This window comes from Anomaloglossus baeobatrachus, chromosome 9, assembly GCF_048569485.1.
Source record: "Anomaloglossus baeobatrachus isolate aAnoBae1 chromosome 9, aAnoBae1.hap1, whole genome shotgun sequence".
Classification (NCBI taxonomy): Eukaryota; Metazoa; Chordata; class Amphibia; order Anura; family Aromobatidae; genus Anomaloglossus; species Anomaloglossus baeobatrachus.
Genome location: NC_134361.1, coordinates 38,586,716 through 38,602,045, shown reverse-complemented (window position 1 = coordinate 38,602,045; position 15,330 = coordinate 38,586,716). Strand labels below are relative to the sequence as shown.

Sequence of the window (15,330 nt, the reverse complement as noted above, 5' to 3'; positions counted from 1 at the left end):
ATATATATATATATTTATATATATAACAAAAATCATACATGAACTACACAATACGTAAATTCTAGAATACCCGATGCGTAGAATCGGGCCACCTTCTAGTTTTTTATAAAAGAGCAGGCAGAAGGGCGCTTTACACGCTGCGATATCGCTAGCGATTGTGAGCGATAGCACCCGCCCCCGTCGTACGGCCGATATATGGTGATCACAGCCGTAGCGAACATTATCGCTACGGCAGTGTCACACGCACATACCTGTTCAGCGACATCGTTGTGGCCGCCGAACAATCCCTCCTTCAAGGGGGAGGTGCGTTCGGCGTCACAGTGGCGTCAGTAAACGGCCGCCCAATAGAAGAGGAGGGGCGGAGATGAGCGGCCGGAACATGCCGCCCACCTCCTTCCTTCCTCCTTTCCGTTGGACACAGTTAGGATGATGTTCGTCGTTCCTGCGGTGTCACACACAGCGATGTGTGGTGCCGCAGGAACGACGAACAACCTGCGGAATGAAACACCAACGACATTATGATTAGGAGCGACGTGTCAACGATCAACGATTTTTGCGATCGTTGATCGTCGCTCTTAGCTGTCACACGCTGCGATGTCGCTAACGACGCCGGATATGCGTCACGAACACCGTGACCCCGACGATATATCGTTAGCGATGTCGCAGCGTGTAAAGCACTTTTTATAGGTTGAATAATTTTTTTTTTATCATGTCATCCACAGTGATATATCAAGCCCTTTTGGGTATGAAAAACACCCATAAAGCATAGATCCATATACACAACGTCCACGCATGACATTTCATCGGGCCTTTGAATCAGTAGAGGCATCGGGGATCCTCAAAGGTTGGAGGAGGTTCACAGGGTTCTAGTCCAGAGGCCATTCAATTCTGACTTGACCACTAGATTGGGGTCCTTCAGATCTTTTTGCTGACGTTTTATTGGCATTTGGAATTAATTAGAAAAGAGATTTCAACATTTTTCCATTCCACTCTATATTTTGGGATATGCTAGACTTGAATCATTGCAGACATGGGCTGTCATATCATTGGTGCAACCTATTGAGCCGCACAGGGGCACAAAAGATAAGGGGGCCCAATTCTACCTCCAAAGCAGGTGGAATTAAGCATTTTGATGAGTTGTTGGACTGAGAAGGGATCTTACACTATTTTTGCACGGGGACCCATTTCTGTCTGTAGCCACCAGTAGTCAGCACACACAGCTCCGACCACTCCAATTGTTATGTTCATTGATGTTGCACAAGTGGAAAATAATGTAAAATAAGATCTAACTTAAAACTACAACAGTATACCTGACCCTCCTGGTTCTTGTACAGACTAGAGGTCCCAGCAGGCCCCTACTCAGACTGAAGCAACCCTAACTAGATGACTCTGATGACCACTGACCTTTGCTTCCTAAGTGGCCATCGAGGGTTTCATGCATCTCGTTAAGAATCCGGGGGAAGGTGCAGAGTGAAAATAAGATAAACTAAAAGTAATAATCTGCCAGGAGGAACACTAGGCAGACAGACTGCAGTTCCAAGCACCGCTCACTTCAGCAATATCACTAGCGGGAAATGGAAATTCAGAGAAGCTTTAAATGGTAACATCCACCTGGTGATAGTGCAGACTAACTAACAGCATTGTAAACACCTGATGGAAAAAAAGGCAATGAGCACACAAACAAAGTGTTCAGAACCAGGACAGCAACCGAACCTGACTGTGGCTCAGTGTAGATGGAAATGGACCAAAGCACAGGAGGCCGTCAGAACAAATCTGAGGCATGACAATAACTCTGAGTCAAACCTGCAGCAACGTTCTACCTTTTTCCAAAACTATTAAAAGGTTCTATAGGTTGATAACAAGGTTCGAACTTTCTAGTATGACCCTTTTGAAGTTGATCTCATAGTATCTGATTCACATCTATGTTTGTGGAGTGTATTTTGCATTTCATGTGTATAGGGAGTTTAGCTTTGAAGGTAAATAACTATATTTAATTTTTTCATTAAAAAAGGAACTAATGACGAGAGTGAACTTGGTTGGTTCTAAGGGGAAAAGTTACAAGACCCCTAATCTATCATGTAATCTTTTCAATACTAGTGTCTTTCTGTATGGCAAGACTTTAGGCAGAGTCAGAATAATCCTCGTGCGTCCTCTAAAGCTGCGATTACAGAAATGTGCATGATAAAAATGCATTAAAATAATCACCTTGTATATCTGGATATTTCAAGAGTATAAGAAAACTGTATCTCAACGTAATACTTGTCGTTTCTGTTCCAGCAAAGAATAAGTCAAAGATAGTCGCCTGTAGATTATTTTCATGAAATTCTGTATCTTTATTCTTTTTTTCCTAAAAGAAAAAAAAAAGATTTTTTTTAAAAATTATTAAAAATGATCAAAAACCCACAAGCTCTTAGTGGAGCAATTAGGAGTCAAACAAGAGCAACTGTCATGTGCAGAGCATTTTGCATTTAGAATGCTTTTGTCACGGCTCCGATGTGCAGAGCATTTTGCATTTAAAAATTCTCTGCTATGTGTCTTGTGCACTTGCTTACAGGTTGTCTTTCAGCTCTAGGATTAACGCTGGTTTTGGGAGGTGCCTTCCCAGATGCACCTCGTTCCTAATGATTGCTCTGTTTCTTAACTGGGCTTGCGCTGTCTGAACTTTGCCAGTCGTACTTCCTGTTTGCTCAGTGTGTTCTTAGCTCCTGTTTTGTGTAAGTGTTCTGATCTTGGCTTCTGACCTTGGAGCTCTTCCTGACCACATCTCTGTCTGCTCCCTGAACTTTATACATTACCTCCAGCTTTTGACCTCGGACCTCTTCCTGACCACGTCTCTATCTGCTTCCTGAAGTTTATATGTTATCTCCCAGCTTCTGACGTCAGACCTCTTCCTGACCACGTCTCTGTCTGCTCCCTGAACTTTGCTCAGTGTGTTCTTGGCTCCTGTTTGGTGTAAGTGTTTTGATCTTGGCTTCTGACCTTGGAGCTCTTCCTGACCACATCTCTGTCTTCTCCCTGAACCTTATAAGTTACCTCTTGCCTTTTGATTTCAAATCTCTTCCTGACCACATCTCTGTCTGCTTCTTGAATCTTTATATGTTACCTCCTGGCTTATGATCCCGGCTTGTCTGACTACCCTTCTATTCATTCTGCTCTTAGTGTCTAGCATCACAGCAACAAACTATAATGATGATTTTAATGCACTTATTTTGGTTATTACGGCCGCTCTCTAGATACAATATGTGACCCTGGATGGGCTGATTATATTATCTACGCTCTCACCTCCTTCATCTTCATCAGGAAGCAATCTATGAAGTCACGAGGGCAGTTCTCATCCAGGGTGTCTCGATGGGTTTCGATCATCTCATTGATAAATTGTTTCAGGCTGTTTAAAATTCTTAAAATCTTCTGGTGAGGACCAGGAATGTAAGACATTATGTTTGGGAACATGTTAAAGAGCTAAGGAAAGAAGTCATTGAAAAACAACATTACCATCACTTTGCTGCTGGTTGTTTCATATTTATTATTCACCTTTAGAAAACTTTATTTATTTTCTTTTCATGGCTTCAAGTGCATCTAAACTTAAAAATGAGACAACAATATGGCATTAAAAACAGACCTTTGTTTTGTGTCTTCAGCTCCTTTATGCAGAGTGGCTTGTGCTGGATTAACAGGAGTGCCAAAAGGGCAATGAAAGCGTAAGGAGTGGACCCGGCACCACAATCCATTATATTAAAATATCAAAAATGTATCCAATATTAAAATCCAACGGATCCAAAACGTGAGAGAACACGCATAAGGGCACCTTACGTGTTTCGGACAGAAAATAAAAACAAGTCCTTAGTCATAGGACCACTCCTTACTCTTTCATTGTTATATACCAGCCTGGGCAGCCTGGAGGACTACGAGCACCCGCAAATCCTGGAGCGCAGTCAACTATGGTAAGCTGAAGTCTGGATATTTTCTTTTTCTTAGGCTAAGTTCACACTTCCATTGTTTTGTATCAGTCACAATCCGTCGCCTTGAGGAATTACGGTATCCCACAAAATATTTTGCAGGATTCCAGTTTTTCCCCATAGACTTCTATTGGCGACGGATTGTGACTGATGATGCTGCGTTGCATCCGCTGCATCGCGGTCAGTCGTTTTTTGACTGACCGCCGTGCGGGAGCAACGCAGCATGTAATGTTTTTTTGTGCAGTGGAATCCGTTGGATTTGGCTGCACATACGCTCTCTGGCTCCTCGCACAGGTAACCAGGATAAACATCGGGTTACTAAGCAATGCGCTTTGGTTAGTTACCTGGTATTTACACTGGTTACAGGTGCAGAGAGCCAGCGCTGAGCGGTGTATGCTGGTAACCAAGATAAATATCGGGTAACCAAGCAAAAAGTACTTTGCGTTTACCCGATATTTACCCTGGCTGTGCACGGAGCCAGACACTTCACCGCTCAGCTCCGCCCCCTTCCGGCTCTGCCCCCTCCCAGCTCCGCCTTCTCCCGCTCTCAGCATGTATACACACACACACACACACACTTACACTCACACTCACCTGTCCTGCAGTCCCCGCGGCACTGACGTACTCAATGCCATGGCCCCGCTCGGCTCAACCCACCCCGAACTCCGCCCCCCGCACACAACGGAATCCGACAAAGAATTCTGTTCTTTGCCATCCGTTGTCATCCGTTGTACAGCGCATCAGTCACATGCGTCAAGCGACGCATGTGACTGATGCAAAACAACGGAAGTGTGAACTTAGCCTTAGTGATTTGGGCCAAAAGGGCAGCATGCCAGATTTTTCACCTCATTTTGATTTGTTGGTTTTTTTTCAGCCTGGCAACCTGTCACACAAAGTTTTGCTCAAAACTTGCCGAATGTCATGGCGGCATCAGACGCTGTTCACACTACAGATTTTGACACTCCACACTATGGTCTCTCTGGTGCTTCTGAGACCATTATAACACAACTTTAAAAAGGCACCGTTTTATTTTTAGTTGCTTTAGCTCTATGTGCAGTTCTTTTTTTCTCTCCAAGGTCACAGACCACAAACAAACCCTGTGTTGTCATATCTTACTTTCCATCATACTTTTTGCCATCTTTCCCTACTTCTTTAGCAAAAATTTTTGGTCAGCTACCACTGCACTCCCTACAGTTTACCCCTGTGAGTGCAGGGGCTGTAGACACTAAACGGTAGGATATAATGACATTAACGCTGTTTGTATTGCTGCCTTATTTTAACAGATGGCTCAGTGGATCTTTTGTCTAATTTTTATGCCATAGCTGCAGACATTTTTGATGGGAGCCATCCGTCAGACATGTTGGCAGAAGTAGAAATAGGGAGTGAAAACCCTTTAATTTTGGTAAATTAATGTTAATGTTATTAAACTCTTATACATTTTAGAATAGACATTTTGTAATATTTACCTGCCCCGACCGGGTGTTAAACAGCCGGAAAATAGCATTAATATAAGACAAGAGGGTCAAGAATTTTTGGTCTTCGTAGTTGTATCTTTCACCAAATACGACGGAACAAATGACATTGGAAACAGCGAGTCCCATTATATATAATGGGTCAATTGGAGCGTCTGTAAATATAAATATAAGGAAGCCGTCAGTCATATCTTTAACTGTACAATACACTAAAGTGGGCTTTACACGGTAGCGATATCGCTAGCAATTTGTAGCGATAGCGAGCGTGTAAGTACCCGCCCCCGTCGTGCATGCGATTGTTTGTGATCGCTGCCGTAGCGAACATTATCGCTACGGCAGCGTTACACATACCTACCTGGTCGGCGGCGTCGCTGTGACTGCCGAACAATCCCTCCTTCAAGGGAGAGGGACGTTCGGCATCACAGCGACGTCACCGCAACGTCACTAAGCAGCCGGCCAATCAAAGCGGAGGGGCGGAGATGAGCAAGATGTAACATCCCGCCCACCTCTTTCCTTCCTCATTGGGGCCGGCGGCAGGTAAGGAGACGTTCCTCGCTCCTGCGGTGTCACACATAGCGATGTGTGCTGCCACATGAGCGATGAACCACCTGGATAAACAACCCTTACCGATTTTTGAGTTTGGGACGACCTCTCCATAGTGAACGATTTTCACCATTTTTGAGGTCGCTTAAGGTTGCTGGTCAGTGTCACACGCTGCGATATCGTTAATGACGCCGGATGTGCGTCACTAACAACTTGACCCCGGCGACCAAACATTAACGATATCGTAGCGTGTAAAGCCCCCTTTAAGAAATTTGCAAAATATGTGTGACCAGTACAAAAGACCAGAGGACATTCATTCATTGAGTAGGAAAGGTGGTCCCCAAAAATAAATAGGAAAGGGTTCTTTACAGTTAGAGTAGTCTGGCTGTGGAATGCCCAAGCGCAAGAGCTAGTTATGGCCAATACTACATGAGCATTTAAAGTGAGCTTTTCTTACAACATACGGCATTGTGGCTGATACATTATCCATCACTAGATGATTTATCAGTGGTCCAGGAAGGATGAACTTGATGGACCTATGTCTTTTTTTTCAACCTATGTTGAAAATCACAGGAATGATAGATATGGTAATGATGATGAATAATCTACAAATGATGGAAAAATAGAAACAACATTTTCAAAACATTTCAATGTATGAGCTCCATGAGTATGAACTCCAGAAATCCCAGCAACTAAGTATGTTGGCTGCTATCAATGAGGTTATTAATGGTTTAAGGGGTACTTTGCACGCTGCGACATCGCTAGCCGATGCGTGCGATGCCGAGCGTGATAGTACCCGCCCCCGTCGTACATGCGATATCTTGTGATAGCTGCCGTAGCGAACATTATCGCTACGGCAGCTTCACACGCACTTACCTGCCCTGCGATGTCGCTCTGGCCGGCGACCCGCCTCCTTCCTAAGGGGTAGTGGTGTAAGGGGTAGTCGGACCCCTGGTAGTGAAGGAGCGGTTTTTCCCCCCCTGAAGACGCCACAGTAGTATGGTGGCAAATTGTAAATGTTAATGGTAAAATGTTACCTGTCATAAACTGTTTCCCCACTAGGTGCCAGTGTAGAGCAGTGGTTCCCCTGGTAACAGTGGCAGGGAAGGAGGGGCAGGGCAGCCTAGGTGGAGAAGGAAGGGTTCTGAATGCAGTGTGCAGTGAGATGAGAAAGCCACGGATCCCCCTGGGGGGAGGGGCGACATGACCAAGGGGGAGGTAGGGAGTGATGGGGTTAATAGGGACAGTGTAGGTATGCCTAATATGGCTTTAGAGGGGCTGGTCTTAGCCTGGGAGGAAGAGGAGGAGTAGGGAAAGGGTTAGTTTGGGAAGAGGAAAGGTTACCTCCTTTCCTGCTTCCGGACGCCGATCGATCCACACGTGGACTCCCCATGGCGGACCTCCAGGAACTGCAGCGGATGATAGAGGCAGCCGTAGCAGCGCACGGGCCCCTGGCAGTGCAGACCCACATCAGGGCTGCTGGGGTTAACCCGTCGGCGCTTGCCCCTCGTCCCCCCAGCAACGGCGGGCGCCAGTCGCGGCCCCCCCCCGCAGGTATTCCCCGGGCGCGGGGGGGGGGGCGAGGAGGAGATGCAAGAGCCCCTCCAGGGACCCTCCGCAGAGTGCAGAGCAGCAGCGGCATCTGGCTGCTACAGAAGCCGGCGGGAGGAATCTTCGTTCCAGCCGCGGCGGTCGGGATGTGGGAGTGGCCAACACGGGGCCTACTTCCGGTCCCGGCCTCCGGGCTGGAGTTGCTGAGACTGCAGTGGCTCCAGGTCGGGAGCGCGCTCGGCGCGGGAGAGAGGCCAGCAGATCCCCCTGCAGTCGGCGGGGGGGGACCGTGGGGCTGCAGGTGGCGATAGGTCCTGCACCAGGGGGGGGGTCTGCGGTGCCTGCCCCTGGTGCGGCTGAGGGAAGGAGTGATGGCGTGAGCCCTGTGGCGACCGCCAGGTCACTCAGGTCCGCTGTGCAGCCCCCGGACGTGGCAGTCTCCCGTGGGAGCGGGAGGACTCGACGGATGGAGGCCTGCGGTGGCCCAGGAGGGCTAGAGGCGGCGACGGCCGGGATCCAGGGCCGGGCGTCTGTCCGTCCGCGTCCAGAGTCCCCTGGCAGTCGGCAGGGGGGTGGGCGCGGGCGCAAGAGGTCGAGACCCGGGGTGCCGGTGCGGGGGACAGGACGGTCTCCTGGGTTGTCACCCCTGGGCAAGAGACGGAGCGGGGAGGACTCTGCCCACGCGGCGGCCCGATCTGGCGGCCGTGGTGGGGGGTGCTGCGGCGGGGCCCCCCGGATGTCGGGTGGAAGATGAGGTCGGCGGCGAGGAGGAGGAAGAGGACTTCGCTTCAGAGGAGTCAGATGGACGACAGACGGAGGACGGCGAGGCGGCGGTCTCGGGGGACGCCGAGCTGTGGTCGGGTGAGACGGCCGTGGAGTCGGCAGGGGCTGCGCTGGCGGGGTGTTTCGGGGGAGGGGGGGCGGCTGCGGCTACGGCAGCGCCCGGCGGATCTGCAGTATGGAGCCAATTGTTGGGGCTGTTGCAGGGGCTGGTGGCGGCTTAAGGGGCAGCGGGGAAGGGGGCGCAGGCACCGGCGGCGGCGTGGGTGGGACCGGCAGTTCGTGGGGCCGCGTCGGTGGAGGAGGGAGATGGAGCGGGGGCGGAAAAGGGGGGAGGGGGGGGGCAAAGGGGGGTGTGGGGTCGGGGGGGGGCAAAAGAGAAAGAAAAGGAGAAAGAGGACGAGGTGGTGCGCTTGGATGATAGGGCCAGAAGTGAGGTTTACGTTTGTTTTGAGGGCCCGCTGGGGGCCCATTTAAAGAAGGAGGTGAGGGAAAAAATTTGGAAAGGGGAATACGTGGAGATATTTTCTCTGCTCCCTCTGGAGAAATTTAATCTGGATAGGGTGAAGCCGAGCGACTCCAAAAAGGAGAAGAACGAGTATGAAAAACGCCGTTATAGGCTTATTCCTCGGACTTTTACAAACTGGTTACAGGCGTTTGCGATTTTGGCCAGCGTGGTGGGGGAGAAGGAGCCGGAGCATTGTTCGGCCTTGTTCGGGTACATGGATGCGATAGGGGAGGCTTATCGGGTTTACGGCGGGTTGGCGTGGCTGCGTTACGATGAGCAATTCAGGCAGCGGAAGGCGCTGCGGCCAAGTATGCGATGGGACCATAAGGATATTTCCTTATGGATGCGGCTGATGTCGGCGCTGACTCAGCCCTTTCGGGGGGGTGCCGGGGGTCTGGGGGCAGGGTCCGCGGCGAGTCAGAAGAAAGGTGTCTGCTGGCAGTATAATGAAGGGCAGTGCAGGTTTGGAGCGGCATGTCGCTTTAAGCATGAATGCTCGGGATGTGGGGGAGGACATAGCCTGTCCAAGTGTTTTAAAAAGGGGAAAGGAAAGGCTGGTGACGGTGCTGGTAAGAGGGACGACGCCGGTGAAGGTAGAAGCGATGGCCCCCTTTTTAAATAGATATCCGGATAGTGAGTCGGCGGCGTTGTTATGTTTTGGCTTTTCTGACGGCTTTCGTATCCCGTTGGTTGTTAATGCATCGGTCCCGCCATACCGTAATTTGCGTTCTGCTAGGGAGCATCTGGAAGTGGTGGATGAGAAGCTGGAAAAGGAGGTGGCTTTGGGCAGGATGGGAGGTCCTTATGACGCCCCACCGTGTTTAAATTTGGTGGTTTCGCCGCTGGGGCTGGTACCGAAGAAAGAACAGAATAAATTTCGGCTCATCCATCATTTGTCTTACCCGGAGGGGCTATCGGTGAATGATGGCATTGCGGCGGAGCTGTCGGCGGTATATTATGTGTCGTTCGATAAGGCATTGGATCTGGTCAGGGTGGCGGGTCCGGGTGCATTGATGGCGAAGGCGGATGTGGAGGCGGTGTTTCGGTTGTTACCGGTTCATCCGGACAGCCAGCATTTGTTAGGTTGCTGGTGGGATGGCAGTTATTATGTTGATCGTTGTTTGCCAATGGGCTGTTCAATTTCGTGTTCGTATTTTGAGGCGTTTAGTTCGTTTGTAGAGTGGGTGGTCCGGGATGTGTCCGGGCTTACGTCCATTATTCATTATTTGGACGATTTCTTTTGTGTTGGGCCGGCGGGCTCCATGGTTTGTGCGGGGCTGCTATTCGCGTTGCAGAAAGTCGCGAGCAGTTTTGGTATTCCTTTGGCGCCTGAAAAGACGGAAGGCCCAGCGCCGGTGATGCGTTTTCTGGGTATTTAGATTGATTCCATTGCTATGGAATGCAGGTTGCTGGAAGGGAAGGTTCGTGATTTGAGGGCCGCGGTGGTGGAGGTGAAAGCGGCAAAGAAGGTGCGGCTTAAGGCGGTGCAGTCCTTGCTTGAGAAATTGAATTTCGCTTGCAGGATCGCGCCGATGGGGAGAGTATTTGCGAGGCGCTTGGCAACGGCGACGGCAGGTGTGCGGTCGCCGGCGCATTTTGTGCGGATCACGAGGGTGATCAGGGACGATTTGTCGGTGTGGGACCAATTTTTGCAGCATTTTTATGGCAGGGCGCTGGTGCTGGAGAAGGTGGCATCTAACGGGGCACTAGAGCTGTTCACGGATGCGGCCGGGTCGGCCGGTTTTGGGGCCGTGTTTCGGGGTCACTGGTGTATGGGGCAGTGGCCGCAGGCGTGGCAGGAGAGTGGTTTGGTCAGGAATCTGGCGCTGCTGGAGCTATTCCCCATTGTAGTGGCAGTGGATCTATGGGGGTCGCATTTCGCGGGGAGGAAGGTGTGCTTTCATTGCGATAACCAGGCGGTGGTGTACGCTATCAACAACTTGTCTGCTAAGTCGGAGCCGGTAGTGGTGTATTTGCGGCATTTGGTGTTGAGATGTTTGCAGCTGAATGTGCAGGTGGTGGCAAAGCACGTTCCAGGAGTTGACAATGAGGTGGCTGATGCTTTGTCTCGTTTTCAGTTCGGCAGGTTTCGGGCGCTACTGCCTTGGGCGGACGAGGTCGGAGTGGAGTGTCCGGAGGACCTGTGGAATCTGGTGAGGCGGGGATCTCAGAGTTGATTCGGTGGTCGGTGACCGAGGTGACTTGGTGCCGCTACGAAAAAGTGTGGGCTGAATGGGAGGAGTTGGTTGGTCGGTTGTTTGACGGGGTGAGCGTAGATTACTTGGTGGCTATATTGTCATTGGTGTGCACGGATTTTGCGGCCGGACGATCGGCGTCGACAGTGGCACATCGGGTGGCGGCGGTGGCGTTTTGGTTAAAAATGAGAGGGGAGCGCGATGTTTCACAGGATTTTCGGGTTCGACAGGCTTTACGGTTTTTTCGCCGCGGTGTACGGGTGAGGAACAGGAGGCGTCCTATTTCGTTTGGTTTGTTGCGACGGATGGTGGGTGGCCTGTGTGGTATTTGTGAGTTGGCATACGAGACGGTTTTGTTTACAACGGCTTTCGGTCTTGCTTTTTATGGGGCGTTCCGGATTGGGGAGTTGGTGAGCCCGTCCAAGGTGACAGGTGGCGGTTTGATGCTCGAGGATGTGCGAGTGGGCGGTGGTCAGGTGGAGTGCCGGATTCGTCGCTCAAAGACGGACCAGTTGGGCCGTGGTAGGTAGGTGGTGATATATGCGGTTCTAGGGGAAGAATTGTGCCCAGTGCGTTTAGTTGAGAGGTTTGTGGCCATGAGGGGGGGCTTGCCGGGCCCGTTTTTGCGGCACATGAATGGGTGTTTTTTATCAAGGTTTCAGTTTTTGGCGGTTCTGCGGCGAAGTTTACGGAACGCAGGGGAGCGCCCGGAGGAGTTCAGGTCGCATTCCTTTCGGATTGGGGCGGCTACGGAGGCCGCTCGTTGGGGGCTTGGCGACAAGGTGGTGAAGCGTATTGGTAGATGGGAATCTTCCTGTTTTCGGCGGTATGTGAGACCGCAGTTGTTGTAGCAGCATGGTAATTTCGTTCACGTGCGGGTGGTTTGTGAAGAGGCTGTTTCTGGCTGCTTTGGTGGCTGTGATGTTATTGGTTTTGATTTTTCTGTTTGTTTTACTTTGTTGTAGGGAAGTGCCTGATCTGGATCTTGGGACATTCATTCGTGTTTTGGGGGGCCCGTCGGGCTGAGGTTAGCCAGAATGGTCGGCAGCTGGGTTTGGATCGCGCTCAAGCGACTGTCCGGTGGATTGGTGTTCGGGGTATGGAATGGTCCAGGGTGGTTCCGGAATTCCGTTTCCATTGTAAAGTCGAGCGGCCTCCGGATGTGCTGGTGTTACATGTGGGGGGTAATGATCTGGGTGCCCGGGCATCGCGAGATCTTATCCGCGATATAAAGCTTGATTTATTGCGGTTATGGAAGGAGTACCCTGGTTTGATTGTCGTGTGGTTCGACATAGTGACCAGGTTGGCGTGGAGGGGGGCCTGGTCGGTAGACAAGGTCAATAAGGCCAGGGCCCAGGTGAATCGGGTGGTTGCTCGGTTCATGACCAGGAACGGTGGGCTGGTGGTGAGGCACAGGGAGTTGGAGCCAGCTACTTGGCAGTTTCGGAGGGGTGATGGTGTCCACCTCAATGATATTGGTGCAGATTTATGGGCGTTCAGTCTGCAGGATGGCGTGGAGCGTGCTTTTGGTGTGTGGCGGATCCAGGCCACGTAAGGTGTCACGTGGCCTGTCCTGTGGCGGGGGGTAGGTCTGGTCCAGAGGTTTGGAAGTGAGTGGTGGCTGGACCGGGAGTCATTGTCTCGGTATGGTGGCTCTCGGTTCCGGGATGTGGCAGGCACGGGGTTCTGCCAAGGTGTGGGGTGTCAATCCGTGGGTGATTGGCACCTCGTCTCTGGGTCGGTGTGTTGCGGCCGGGGAAAGGGGGAGTAGTAGTTATGGACTGGGCCTGCCCCGGGGGGTCTTGTAAATGTTATTGTCTATTGTTACCTTTATGTTGTTGTTTGGGGGTCGCCCGTTGGACGGCGTCCCTAAGGGTTAGTTTGTAAACAATAGGCAATAAAAGGCTGCTGTGGCCATTTTGAACCAAGTCGCATGCAGTCCGTGTGTTTATTCTTAGAGTATAAGGGGTTTGGTAACACAGACATCACGACCGGAGAATCCTCCCGCAGCTGGTCAAGAAAGCCACGGATCCCCCTGGGTGGAGGGGCGACATGACCAAGGGGGAGGTAGGGAGTGATGGGGTTAATAGGGACAGTGTAGGTATGCCTAATATGGCTTTAGAGGGGCTGGTCGTAGCCTGGGAGGAAGAGGAGGAGTAGGGAAAGGGTTAGTTTGGGAAGAGGAAAGGTTCCCTCCTTTCCTGCTTCCGGACGCCGATCGATCCCAGCCCACCCTCCCTTTATGTTGTTCTTTGGGGGACGTGTTTTGGGTAGTTGGGATGATATTTGTCACAGCAGCGGGGGGGTAGGTCTGGTCCAGAGGTTTGGAAGTGAGTGGTGGCTGGACCGGGAGTCAATGTCTCGGTATGGTGGCTCTCGGTTCCGGGATGTGGCAGGCACGGTGTTCTGCCAAGGTGTGGGGTGTCAATCCGTGGGTGATTGGCACCTCGTCTCTGGGTCGGTGTGTTGCGGCCGGGGACAGGGGGAGTAGTAGTTATGGACTGGGCCTGCCCCGGGGGGTCTTGTAAATGTTATTGTCTATTGTTACCTTTATGTTGTTGTTTGGGGGTCGCCCGTTGGACGGCATCCCTAAGGGTTAGTTTGTAAACAATAGGCAATAAAAGGCTGCTGTGGCCATTTTGAACCAAGTCGCATGCAGTCCGTGTGTTTATTCTTAGAGTATAAGGGGTTTGGTTACACAGACATCACAACCGGAGAATCCTCCCTCAGCTGGTCATGACTGGAGAAAAAAGTCTGAGGTGACGGGGCAGAGTGTGGAAGTGGTGCAGTGGCAGAAGAAGTGGAAGAGTCAAGACTAGTCCCAAAGCCGGTAGTGTGTACTACAGTGCAGTGCAGCTATCAGGGGGATAATAAGTGGCCCCTGCAGGCGAAGGGTAGTGCCCTGACAAAGAAGTGAAGGTAAATGGGAACGCCCGTAGAAAGGAAGAGAAGTAGTTCCCCGGCAAAGAAGTGAGAGGTGAGAACTTATCCGGAGCCAGTAGTCTGTGCTAGATCTGCCCTACAGTGAAACAGGGTTCAGTGTGCAGCTACTAGGGGGTTAACGCATGTCCCCTGCAGGCGAGGGAAAGTTACCGGGGAAAGAGGAAACCATCAGCAAGAAGTTTAACCTGTAAACCGTAGTGACTTGATGCTGAATGGTGTAAAGAAGAGTGGAAGCTGTGTTCAATTAAATGTTTCTTGGTTCATCAACTGCCTGTGTGTGGCTCTTTACTGGGAGTGGTGAAGAGGCCTGTGAGCCGAGAGAAAAAGGTGTTACCAAGAAGCAAATGGCTCACATGGAAGTGTCCCTGCCACCTACACTCTGCCCCACAAACAACACCCCTGTCTTACAAGTGACGGCCAGGCCGGGGGTCAGCCTGCCGCCCCCTGCGCGAGAGACCGCGACTACAACCCCTGAGGCGCCCCCTGCCCCCGTTACAGTGGTTCAAACAATAAGGCGTTGTTACCTTCTGGTCCCAGACTCGCCAGAGGCCACAAAAGAGCGGGGCACGCTAATGACAGGATGACATCTGAGTGCAGTCCAATTTCCACGCACTGACACAATGGAGAAGATGGAGAAATGTTTTTCTCCATCTCCTTATGTGAGATAATCAGATCACACTACCTGATTTTGTTCAGATGAGAAGTTCTGCGGTCGGAAATCCTTTATGTGAATTTTCATGGTGGATTCTCGACTGTTGATTGTTGAACAACAGCCTTCGGCTGCCTTCAGAACGGGGCACAATGTTGACATTGCACCCACCTTTATCCTTCATGAATCTGTCATTGAGACATCGGGCTTCTTCTTGGATTCTTTCTTCGATGCTTCTCTTTCCCATGCCAAAATTTCTCAAAGTCATCAGGGAAAATCTGCGAAGGATTTTCCATCTTTCTCCATTACTTGCAAAGATCCCTGTAAGTTGAAGCAAATAGTTAAAGGATTTTTGTAAGATTTGAAAACAAAACCATGGCACTTCTAGATATAGCACTCAGCCTCGAATAAAGTGGCTATATATATTTTGATAATTACGAACCTCATAAAAAGCTTCAAACCCAAGTTTTATTAGCTTTATTTTCTTATAGTGAGCACCAATATACTGGCAAGAGCTAATAGATTAATTGTTTATTTAGCTGGCATTGCACTTTGTACCTTAACCCCCTGATACACTTTGCAGGTCCTCCCTTCACCTCTGCCTAGGAAAAAGTTAAATATTGGTCCCTTACCAACAAGATATTGTATATATTGCACCAGAATTGTATGGTATGGATATAGTTAACACCCTTTCATGACCAAGGATGTACCGGTATGTCCTAAATTATGCAGT

The 15,330-nt window shown here is 50.5% G+C and overlaps 1 protein-coding gene across 1 annotated transcript in view; it reads right to left on the bottom strand.

Annotated features, from left to right (window-relative positions):
- LOC142251065 (cytochrome P450 2A4-like) overlaps nucleotides 1-15,330 on the bottom strand; it is a 38,338-nt gene that overhangs the window by 14,790 nt on the left and 8,218 nt on the right. The window contains exons 3-6 of the mRNA XM_075323567.1: nucleotides 14,769-14,918; nucleotides 5,423-5,583; nucleotides 3,283-3,459; nucleotides 2,206-2,347 (exon numbers count right to left, since the gene is read on the bottom strand). Coding sequence (XP_075179682.1) covers nucleotides 2,206-2,347; nucleotides 3,283-3,459; nucleotides 5,423-5,583; nucleotides 14,769-14,918 — 630 coding nt within the window. The remainder of the gene's footprint in view (nucleotides 1-2,205; nucleotides 2,348-3,282; nucleotides 3,460-5,422; nucleotides 5,584-14,768; nucleotides 14,919-15,330) is intronic.